A 12,635-nucleotide genomic window follows, 5' to 3' on the forward strand; every position below is an offset into this window, starting at 1 on the left:
TGCGTTAGTATGCTGTAATGTTCTTTATCTTCTGGCTTACCTTCACTCTGTATAAGGGGCTCCAGTTTCATCCATCTCATTAGGACTGATTCAAATGAATTCTTTTTAACGGCTGAGTAATATTCCATGGTGTATATGTACCACAGCAATAGATTTTAGATGTGTTTGAGTTAGTGTATATATATATTTATATGCAAAGTATATAATCTATTTATCTTATTTAAGAAACTATTTTTTTTTTCTCCACATTAGTTTTCTCCTTAGAACTTTGAATGCAAGGATTTCCTGTACTTAATAGATCCTATTGTAGTTAACACCTATGCAAGAGTTTTTTTATTTTTTTTATCTTCCAGATCTACTGAAACTGTAAATTTATTGAATTTGACTATATGTGGAGCATAATTTTTCAGAGTAAAAACTAATGCTTAAAATATAATTATCTTGATTTTAGTATGACCCGGTAACATATTCTTTCCTAAAGAGAATTATTGTTTTCATACTTACCCCATAATGCGTGCCAGAAAGTATTAAACTAAAGTGTAGCTTCCTTTCAAACATTAACTTATGTTTCTTAAAAAAGTAATGATAAACAAAGCTGGAGGATGAGGACACCTGATTTTTTGCTAAGTTTATGGTCTAAGGAAGCAGGACTATTTTACCCATAGAGGATGACAATTCATCAAGCATTTACTCATAACCCAATAGGTTTCAGGTATTGCTGACATCATGTGCCCACTGCACTGAAGTAGGGACAGTGAGGAAACATGCCTCACTTATGTGTTCTGGTCAGTGTGCATTGCCAGGGACTTATATACATTTCCCTAAACTGCCTGCTTGGATATTTGTTGGCCATGTTTTCCTCTCCACTGTTAAAGCTGAGGGTCCAAATATAAGTTCTCCTAGAAGAAAGAATAACTCTTACCTTTGTAAGGGTCCCTCACAATACACATCTGAGAATCACGATTGTAACCTTAGAGACAGAGAGGGTGGTTTGGAAACATGGGGCACTCAGAAGACTTAGCAGTGTCAAATGCAGTTGGAACCAGAAGAAGAATCCCGATCTCATGTACACAGCTCCACGTTTTCTCAATAAATTGCAAACTAAAAGTTGCCCTATAGATCATTTATAGGTCACAGGTACTAGGTGTTTGAAGAGATAAAAAGATATCATGGAAGAAGTAAGAAATCCTTGAAACAAGTAGTGGGGCAAGAATGCCATGGATATGCTCCATAGTTACAGTAACTGCTGGTTTTGTTCTAAGAAGTTCAGACCACACGTCTTTCATGATTGACAGGTATCATACATTATTTCTTTTTAGGTAATTCAGACCCCCAGGAAGGTGTTACTTGCCTCCCAACAATGTGACTGAATTTGTTCTCTTGGGACTCACACAGAATGCACACTTGCAGAAAGTACTCTTCATTGTCTTTTTATTTTCCTACTCACTGTTGTGGTCAACCTGCTCATTGTCATCACCATCTCCTTCAGCCCCACACTTTCTGCTCCCATGTACTTCTTTCTAACTTATTTGGCCTTCATAGATGCTTCCTTCACTTCCGTCACCACTCCCAAAATAACCATTGGCCTGCTGTACCAGAGGGCAACCATCTCCTGGGGTGGCTGTCTGACTCAGCTTTTTTGGGTACACTTTCTTGGAGGAACGGAGGTGATTGTCCTCATTGTCATGGCCTATGACTGCTACGTGGCCATCTGCAGGTCTCTGCGCTACACAGCCATCATGCGACAGGGGCTCTGCCGGCTCCTGGTGGTGGTGGCCTGGATCGGGGGATCGTGCATGCCACCGTGCAGATTCTTTTCATGGTCAACTTGACCTTCTGCGGTCCCAGTGTAATCAATCACTTCATGTGTGATTTCTTCTCACTTTTGGAAATTGCCTGTGGCAACACCTACAAGATCGGGATTATAGAGGCAGCCAACAGTGGGGCCATGTGCTTGCTCATTTTTTCCATGCTCCTCATCTCCTACACAGTCATCCTGAGCTCCCTGAAATCCCATGGCTCTGAAGGACGACGCAAAGCCCTTTCTACATGTGGTGCTCACTTTACAGTAGTGGTTCTCTACTTTGTCCCTTGTATATTCAGCTACACGTGACCTGTGACTACTTACTCTGTGGACAAGTTGGTAACTGTGTTCTTTGCAATCCTCACTCCCATGTTGAATCCTGTAATTTACACAGTGAGAAATATAGAAGTGAAAAATGCCATGAGTGGTTTGTTGAAGAGGAATGTAACATAGGCTGTTCATAATACCAACAAAGTGATGATTTACATACATAGAACAGATATTGCATGGGTGTGAGCAAAGCCACTCCAGTCATATCTAACTCTTTGTGACCCTATGAACTGTAGCCCAGATTCTTTACCACTGAGCCACTGAGAAAGCCCATACAAAGGGTTTTACCTGTTGTAAATTGTGAGAGAAAAAAAATTTGCAGATCACTGACAGAAAAATTAAAGAACCCAGAAACTAGCATTTGTTGATTATTTCAAATGGTTAGGCATTTAGTAGGCATTTTGATAAATTTTAATATACTTATCATGGCTTCAATATTTCTGTTCATAGGTTCATATTTGGCAATGGAAAGAAAAACTATGAATCCCTGGTTTGGTGATTGCAGATTATGATTTTCTTCAGTTTTATTGCTACTTTACTAAATTCTTTCTTTATGCTACTTGAATGAAAGTGGCTTTTCCATAGGATCTTGACCTCAGAACTTTTTTAATTTGCTTTGCCTATCATGCAGACAATAAGGGATACCAATTTTTAGATTGATACCTGGGGATGGACAGGACTGATGATATGTGAAAGAACTGCTGCTGATTTATTTTTCTGTGCTATGAATTTACCCAAGTCAGTTAGAGAAGCACCCATGAAGGAGAAAATAATAATTCACAATTTATCTTTGATTTTTTTTGTGGCACAAATATTAAGCCAAAATTTCTGAAATTGTTCTTAACTTAATCTTATTTGCTTAAATGCCTCACAGCTTTTCTTGAATATAGTGTACTCATTTTCCGTATCAAGACTTGATGAACCATTTGAAATAAGAAAGTTAATATTTTTACCAAATTTAAACAAAAAGGCCTATAATTGGGATCCAAAGCTATTGCAGGTCTACTATATATGTATGTGTATGCATGTGTATATATATGTATGTATGTATATATATATATATATATATCTACATTTCAAGACCCCTTTAGTATCTATCGGGCACATTCACTTCAGATGATTCATCTACGTACTAAAGTAGTTGTTCCTTTATCATTACCTACCTTTTACAGAGAAGCAAATTGAAGCTAAGAGAGGTTTACTAACTTAATTGACTCACATCACAAGTGCTTCATTCATAAATTGTGTCAGGAGCTATTACACTGGGATGCAAATTTCTTTCACAAATTTCAGATACAAACTTCCAACCCAGGTCTTTAAAACTTGGTCTTTCTATGAAATGAAATACAGTCATATGGTATGTTTAGCTCTATATATAATAAATTATCTGCAGTCTTAATGATTCATTTTTTTTAATGATTCATTTTTTATTTCAAGAAGACGGTTTAAAATTTGCTGCAGTCTTATCTCATATGTAGCAATATATCTCAGCACAGCAAATGGGTAGCATAATAACAGATTTTTTTTTTTTTAGTAAAAACAAAAATACCCATTTGATTTCTTTCAGTAGTGAATACAAATGTTAATTAATGTTGGCCTTCATAAAAGCAATGTGGCTAAGGTGAAGTTTCACAAAGTGGGGGATACCTGCAATGCTCCTTTATGCATGTGGGAAATTATCAGGTCATTCCACATTATTACATGAATCTTATAAACCAGAGCTTCTCTGACTACAATACTCCAGTGCCTATTTGTTCTCACAAATATCACTTTATCAAGCTCAGTGATCAACTGAAGCTATTTATTTTATAGTTTGACTATATAGTAATGCCCAAGCAAGGTTCCAACTGCTGAGATTGTGTTTACTAAGTTGTACATGGCTATCTCAAATTAATGAGAAACAAATTTTTCCCACAAAATATAGGCCTGGAAGATGGAATAATCAGCACCTAATCTATTAAAAGTATTTACAATTGCAGGTGAGAATGAAGCATTTCAACAAAATCTAGACTAGATGATACACGGTTCATTTTGTTTAGTTACTATTAGGGAGAAGAGGAGTACTCCTATGAGTACCTAGGAGTAAGGACAGTGCTCTGAGTAAATGCTGCTTTTAGTCTAAGACCAAACAGAGGAATTGAAGAGGGAAACAAAGGCCAATGTGTGTGTTTTAGGGGCTCAATGGGGAAGTGAGAAGATTAATGATGCACAAATGATAAATTGTCAAGAGAGACATGGAAGGTGTAAGAACTGAAGGAGGAAATGCAAGGCAGTCTGATATTCTCAGTGGACAGAGTTTTGCTGATCTGTGAGTAAGTGTAAAGCTTGTTTAGATGCTCCTTGGCACTCATCACCAAGAGTCTCTCCTGAGAATAAAGTGTCACCTGATTATGATAACTTAAAAAATTAGACAGTGAGTATATGTGTCCTAAATCTTAATGACATAAATACATAAATAGTGTTTGGATCTGTTGTGTAAGGAAATTTTGGTTTAATCTGGACTCTTAATTCAGTGAAAATATTAATATTAGGCATTAAGTGAGGGGAATGAGTTTATTGATTGAGGCAACTATGAGGAATGCATTTTACTAGGCTTTTTACATACTTTAAATCCCTTATTGTACCAACAAGTATTATTACAGGTGTTTATACTTCCTTTATCAAGAAGAAAATTAGATCCAATAGAGTTAAGCAACAATATCAAGTCTTTTAGACTCAGCTTCCTCTGTACCTCACAATAACAATACTACTTGATATCATGAAGAGAACATATCTGATCATTGGCCACCTTGGCACTGAGACATTATTTTCTTGTTTTTAGAGGGTGGCATTTTCTTCCCTTTAACACTCTGTTGACTCCATTTCCCAGGTTACAAACACTTTTTTGATTCTTCTTGTGTCCCATGAAAAAGTCATCTAATGATCTTTTTCTGAAGATATATTACTCTTTGTGGGCATCAGGAAAAGTGGGATGTAACAGACTCAAGAAGCAACATTGAAATGTTTGAATTTCAAATAAAATGAACTTTGAGTAAAAAACACATTTAGAGGAAAAACAGAGCAACCCAATCATTGAGAAGATTGATACTTTGAGCAAGAGGGGAGCACTTGAAGAGCTGAATAGATCCTCTTTCCATAGGCATTTTCCATTGTTATCACATAGTGGTAACATTAATTACTGGCAAAAATGTATGAATCCATGGTAAATTAAATTTAGGAGATTGTCACTTATTTAATTTATCACAAAATACAGGTCAGTGCATACAGTGGGTCAAACAGTTATGGGAGCTGGGTATATAAGACTGAACAATAGAGACAAGAATTGTGCTTATGAGGAACTTAAATTCCAGTGGGGAATAGGTTTACAATAAACAAGTGAGCAACTAAACTAAAAATATAGTTTTGTTAGTAATGAGTGGTATGAGAGACATTTTATAAGACATGGTACAGGAGAGAAGAATTGGATAGAGATTTGTGCAGCTGTTTGAAGCACAGCTAAAATTTCAGTTTGGCCTGAGCTTAAGTAGCCACATTAAGTCTCTTCCTTTTTAAAACCATAAAGGAAAACTAAAACTAAAAAGTTTTATGCTATTTAAAAACATGCATTAGGAATGGGGACAATATGTCTCCCAATAGAAGTAGTTTATATGAGGATAAAGATTACTTACTGTTTTTATGCATAACAAACACACATAAATGGGTGCTATATCTGTGGTATTACTACTTTTGAAGGACAGATGGTCAAGGGGATAGAATGTCCAAAAACATCTCCATGTGGCAATAATGAAAAAAAAACGATTGAGGAATACTGCCCAAGCATGGAGTAACTAGATTGTTAGTTAAGGTCATCCAAGCACAGACATTGGTCTATCACCTGTGAAGATCACATCAGTAAAATTGAGAGATGCTTCCTTCTCAGGAGTCTTCCCAGACTGTGTGGTCAGCTATGCTAATGAGCCAGTTGTAATCTTTAAAGGGTGTTACAAACTGATATTTACTACAACTGAAGTTAGGAAAAGAAGGCTATAACTCTTTTTTTTTTTTTTGCATTTTTTTTCATTTATTTTTATTAGTTGGAGGCTAATTACTTCACAATATTGTAGTGGTTTTTGTCATACATTGACATGAATCAGCCATGGATTTACATGTATTCCCCATCCCGATCCCCCTCCCACCTCCCTCTCCACCCGATTCCTCTGGGTCTTCCCAGTGCATCAGGCCCGAGCACTTGTCTCATGCATCCCACCTGGGCTGGTGATCTGTTTCACCCTAGCAATATACATGCTTCTATTCTGTTCTCTCGAAACATCTCACCCTCGCATTCTCCCACAGAGTCCAAAATTCTGTTCTGTACATCTGTGTCTCTTTTTCTGTTTTGCATGTAGGGTTATCGTTACCATCTTTCTAAATTCCATATATATGTGTTAGTATACTGTATTGGTCTTTATCTTTCTGGCTTACTTCACTCTGTATAATGGGCTCCAGTTTCATCCATCTCATTAGGACTGATTCAAACGAATTCTTTTTAATGGTTGAGTAATATTCCATGGTGTATATGTACCACAGCTTCCTTATCTGTTCATCTGCTGATGAGCATCTAGGTTGCTTCCATGTCCTGGCTATTATAAACAGTGCTGCGATGAACATTGGGGCGCACGTGTCTCTTTCACATCTGGTTTCCTCAGTGTGTATGCCCAGAAGTGGGATTGCTGGCTCATATGGCAGTTCTATTTCCAGTTTTTTAAGAAATCTCCACACTGTTCTCCATAGCGGCTGTACTAGTTTGCATTCCCACCAACAGTGTAAGAGGGTTCCCTTTTCTCCACACCCTCTCCAGCATTTATTGCTTGTAGACTTTTGGATAGCAGCCATCCTGACTGGCATGTAATGGTACCTCATTGTGGTTTTGATTTGCATTTCTCTGATAATGAGTGATGTTGAGCATCTTTTCATGTGTTTGTTAGCCATCTGTATGTCTTCTTTGGAGAAATGTCTGTTTAGTTCTTTGGCCCATTTTTTGATTGGGTCATTTATTTTTCTGGAATTGAGCTTCAGGAGTTGCTTGTATATTTTTGAGATTAATCCTTTATCTGTTGCTTCATTTGCTATTATTTTCTCCCAATCTGAGGGCTGTCTTTTCACCTTACTTATAGTTTCCTTTGTTGTGCAAAAGTTTTTAAGTTTCATTAGGTCCCATTTGTTTATTTTTGCTTTTATTTCCAATATTCTGGGAGGTGGGTCATAGAGGATCCTGCTGTGATTTATGTCGGAGAGTGTTTTGCCTATGTTCTCCTCTAGGAGTTTTATAGCTATAACTCTTAAGTATTTCTAAATTGAATGCATGTCACTTGATAACACTAATCATCATGCATTGAGAGAGAATTTAATTCTACTTTCTAGCTCAGGAATGTTTTAAAATCAGTTATAATGACAACAGTCTTGCAGCTTGATATGACATTTTTGTAATAATAGTCTTGAAAGAGTAGTAGTCACCAGATTAGATGATACAAGAATTCAGTCCTGGTACTAGCTAGTTGGTCAGGAAGTTCTATTGACGTTTCTTCATCTGTATTATCACACAGTGAAGCCATTCCTCTACGCAAGAAAACAGTTTATTTGTTGAACAAATGACTGAATGGGTAATACAACAATCGGGGTTTCTGTCTGTGGAGAGTAAGCTTGAACAGATTTCAATGAAGCTATGCTTCTGGAAAAGGTGGATCATGCAGGGGTGGGTGGAAATTCACTGGTATAGTGATTAGTACCTCAGTCAGCAGAGACACAGCCTCAGAGGGATGCAGTTGAAATGATGCAAGTCTACATGTTTTGAAATCCTGTGCCATTTGAAAATGGCACTCTGTACTCTTTCAGCCCAGGTCTATTGCCCAAAGGAGAACATTTCAATAATGATGTGTTTCTTAACGTGTGGAGTGCAAACTGTTTACAAATAAGACTCAACTATAGGTAAGTGACAGGCATAGTTCCATAATTTTTCAAACAGCTTACTTGATGGTCTTTTTGAAAACCTTTTCTATTGAGATGAAATTTGAATTTCTTGGCTACCCGAAGGTTTGTATCCTACATAAATGCTTAGACATTCAGAATATCTATGTAAATACATATAATTTTAAATCCTTAGAAATTCTGACCCTATCAAAATAAATCCCTATTGTTTTGCCCTTAATGTGATCCTAATTTACTTGACTAAAGCTTGGATTTGCGAAGCTGAAACTCTAATGTGTCATGATTTTTAGCTCTTTCATTGAGTGAAGTTCTCGTCAGTACATGCTGAATGGAGCCATACTTTAGGTTACCCTGACATGATCCTAAAATTTTTACTTGAACAATCTCTGACTTCTACATGCAGGAACCATCAGGTAACTGGGTTTTAGAGATCATAGAGGGAAATAAGACTGTTTGAGGTGATTTTTAACAATTTGAGTATTACACATGGTCTTATTAATTTAAACTACTATTTTGATATCATTGAGATAATTGAATCATTTATATATAGGGACAATTCTATTTGAAATGTGTCCATGATTCACCTGTAGTTTGTCTGTATAAACAAATTACAGCCTCAGGTTGAAGACTCCAGAGTTATTAACAATTTTTAGCTTGGTTTACTTTAACCTATTTTGGCAAATTACCAAAACGTAAGTATCTACATTTTGGTCTCTATTCAGGTCATGAGATAAAGGAATAAATGAGTGTGTTTAAGTTTCAAGGACACATCTTAGAAAAAGGAGGTACAGGAGTATCTAGTATGTATAAGGAGAGTTTTAGAGATAATTTTTATTTCCCTTCTGTTATGCACTTTTCTGTGTGTGTATGTTATATATATATATATACATACATGTATATATATATATATGTGTGTATATTATATATATATATACATACATGTATATATATATATATATATATATTTCTGCTTTCCTGTTCTACTAATTTCCTTTAACATTAGTTTTCTACTACTAATCATCTTTGAGAAAGAATTTATGTGGTGCTTTTCTTTCTGTTTTGATGAGTTAATGATTCTAATTATTTAATGAAAGCAATAAGTTTGATTACACATACATACACTCACACAGAATCTATCTATCTATCTATCTATATGCATGCAAGTCCATTTGTTTCTGAGCAGCTCTGTGCACAGGGGTGGTGTTGGTGTTTGTGCTAGGGTTGATGTTGATAATTTTCTCAGAGATGAGGTGGTGAAACCAAGATAGTTTGTTAAGGGATTGACCCCTTCTCTCTGGAACCTTTCCAAGAAAGCAATAATTTTCATATCTATAATGGGATAGAAATTTTCAACCAGAGAAAGAGCTACAGCAGATAATTCCATCTCTACTCATCTTTCAAGGAAAGCAAATAAGTTTTGAAGACTTACTGTTAGAAATAATCTTTTTAAAGTCCTACATTAGATGTAGTCTGTTGACGACGCCTATACTCAGGGCACAGATCTTCTGAGGAACACAGGGTGCTATTTCTCTTTAAAAATAACTACCCAGAGGCTCTCCCTAAATATACTGCTATCACTTGCTGTTATCTAGGATTTTATTGAATAAATAATTTAGCTCCATGAGAAATTCAGACATAAGAATCAAATGTCAGCTGTAAAACTGTCTTCTTGGATTCAAATCTAGGCTTTATGACAACAAACAGTATATTGTTAAGCAAATTATATTTTGCTTTATCTCAGTCATAAAACGTCTCTTCATAACTAATTTGAGGATTAAATGAGAAAACATGTGTAAAGTATTAGCAAAATGTCTGGAACCTGGTAGACAATATTTACTAAATGATTTATTATTTTCATTAATTTTATTTGGATATGTATATAAATTATGTATCTCTACATAGACATTGCATTGCAGTTAATTTAACTTTATTTTGATACAAATAATGTATTTATCATTTATGTCATCATTAGAATACTATGAATGAATGATTGAATGAATGAAAAACAGAAAGGTTTTTTTTTTTTTTTTGCTTTATTGTTTGGTTAACATATTCAAAAATAATAATGCATGGTGTAGGTAAGGCTGTAGGGAAAATTCATAAGTTTCTGTTCATTGGTGGGCTATAGCATCCTATCACATACTTTTTGATCATTTATTTTTTCTGTAATTGTTTATATTTTTACTCATTTTATATTTTTCTTTGTTCACTGTATACAGATACTAATTCTGTGTATATCCTCTAAAATGTCAATCTTTCTCTGAATTATTATATTTTTCTTAATTGATGTTGTGTTTTCTTTTCCTGACTCCTTGAATAAGATGAAACTGTTAAATATATCTACTTGCAATTTCAGTAATTGATTTAGAAGATCCTCCCACCACTATAATAAACAGTCATCACCTTAATAAATGAAAAATAAAATAAGGAAAATTTTGCTTTATTTCATTATTAAAACTTTGATCAATATTCGGCTTTGTATAAGATATTAACTATGCATAGAATTTTGTTAGTTTTCAGTGGGAAAGGTAATTGTGGCACCTCATTTACATAAAAAATGTGTCCTTTTCCTACATATGTCTCTTAAATACTTCTCCATTAGTCTGTAAGATTTTTGAGATTAAGGATGATGTTTTAATCAGCCTTGAATTATGTTCTCTGACAATACCAAAGCATAATAACCATATGATTTATTGATTGAATGAATGAATGAAAAAATTATCTTAAGATTTAGGAAAGTTTCTTACAATAATTATATTTACAGGTACTTTTATCTGGAACATAAGACGTACATAAGGACCTATGGAACAAAAGAACAATGTAACTGAGTTCATCCTCTTGGGGCTCACTCAGAGCGTTCAGGGTCAGAAAATATTATTTGTCTTGTTCTTGCTCATCTACATTGTGACCGTAGTGGCCAACCTACTCATTATTGTGACTGTGATGGTCAGCCCAACCCTGGATGCCCCTATGTACTTCTTTCTTGGCTACCTATCATTTATAGATGCTGTTTATTCTACTACAGTCACCCCAGATATGATTAAGGACTTACTGTCTAAAAAGAAAACTATTTCCTTCCAAGCTTGCATGACCCAGCTTTTTATATGGCACTTTTTTGGTGGTGCCGATATATGCCTTCTGGCGGTCATGGCCTATGATCGTTACGTGGCCATCTGCAAGCCCTTGCATTATTTGACAATCATGAATCAGCGAGTGTGTGTTCTGCTGCTTCTGTTGGCCTGGGTTGGTGGCTTTTTACACGGTATATTTCATCCTCTCTTTGTTTACAACCTTCCCTTCTGTGGCCCCAATGTCATTGACCATTTCATCTGCGACGTGTACCCGCTGTTAAAACTTGCCTGCACTGACACTCACATCATTGCCCTCACAGTGTTGGCCAATGATGGCGCAATATCTGTGATCATCTTCACACTCTTACTCATCTCCTATGGGATCATTCTGCACTCTCTGAAGAACGTTAGTCAGGAAGGGAGACGCAAAGCATTATCCACCTGTGGCTCCCACATCACTGTGGTGCTCCTCTTCTTTGCGCCCTGTATTTTTCTTTATGTGAGACCTCCTTCCACCTTACCCATTGATAAATCCTTGACTGTGTTTTACACTATTATCACCCCTATGTTGAACCCTCTAATTTATACTCTGAGAAATAGTGAGATGAAAAATGCAATCAAAAAGCTCTGGACCAAAGAAAGAAAATGAGACAGCTGGGAAATGTATGACTCATTTTCAATGAAGAATTTCTCTTTATTGGAATGCCTTGTGTGATCTTTAAGTGTATTAAATTTCCCTTCATATTTTATTAATTTGGACATGATGAAATCATCTATTATGTGAATACTTCTGATGAATAAATATATTATCAAGATTTTTATAATTCTGTAGTTCAAGTATATATATTCTTTGAAATATGTTTTTGAGGTTTTCACATTTTCTTATGAAAGTATGTATCATTTTGGGATCTAAAAATCTCTATTTTGAAGTAGAGGTTTATGTGCTATATAAGAGTTAAGCTATGATTAATATTATACATTTATTTAAGTTATTGGAAGATTTTCTCATTTCTTTTTTAAAAAATTCCAGAATTAATAGGACTCATTAAAAATTTCAGAAAACTATTAGTAATATGAAATAAATTATTGTACATTTCTCTCCACACAATTCAACCCATATTTATATTTGAAATATTTATCTTGCTTTTGTTTCTGCAAGAAGCATATACTATTGTGCTAATATTGCTTAGAATGTAAATGTTGAAGTAGAATGATGCTTCTACTTCAGAGTTGCAAATATTTGCAGAGTTGCAAATATTTTCATAAGGAGGCTAAATTTATAAAAATAATCAAATTAACAGGATGTAAATATGAAAAAACAACCATATCTTACTCATTTTTCTAATTGAATTGTCTCAATTGGACTAGATTGTTTTGGAGTTACATTATCATAAAGATGATTCATTAATCTTCCCAGGTAATTTAGAACATCTGGTAAAACATCTGCTATTTTTCAATATCCCTAC

General features: G+C 35.1%; 1 protein-coding gene and 1 pseudogene across 1 annotated transcript; both read left to right on the forward strand.

Moving 5' to 3' along the window:
• Nucleotides 1–668: 668 nt before the first annotated feature.
• On the forward strand, nt 669–2,257 carry LOC122424409 (annotated as a pseudogene).
• Nucleotides 2,258–10,900: 8,643 nt separating this feature from the next.
• Nucleotides 10,901–11,818, forward strand: LOC122424935 (olfactory receptor 4A15-like). Its single transcript, XM_043443197.1, has one exon. The coding sequence runs from the start codon at nt 10,901–10,903 to the stop codon at nt 11,816–11,818; it is 918 nt and encodes a 305-aa protein (XP_043299132.1).
• The last annotated feature ends 817 nt before the right edge of the window (nt 11,819–12,635 follow it).

Source organism: Cervus canadensis, chromosome 22, assembly GCF_019320065.1.
Source record: "Cervus canadensis isolate Bull #8, Minnesota chromosome 22, ASM1932006v1, whole genome shotgun sequence".
In the NCBI taxonomy this organism is placed as follows: Eukaryota; Metazoa; Chordata; class Mammalia; order Artiodactyla; family Cervidae; genus Cervus; species Cervus canadensis.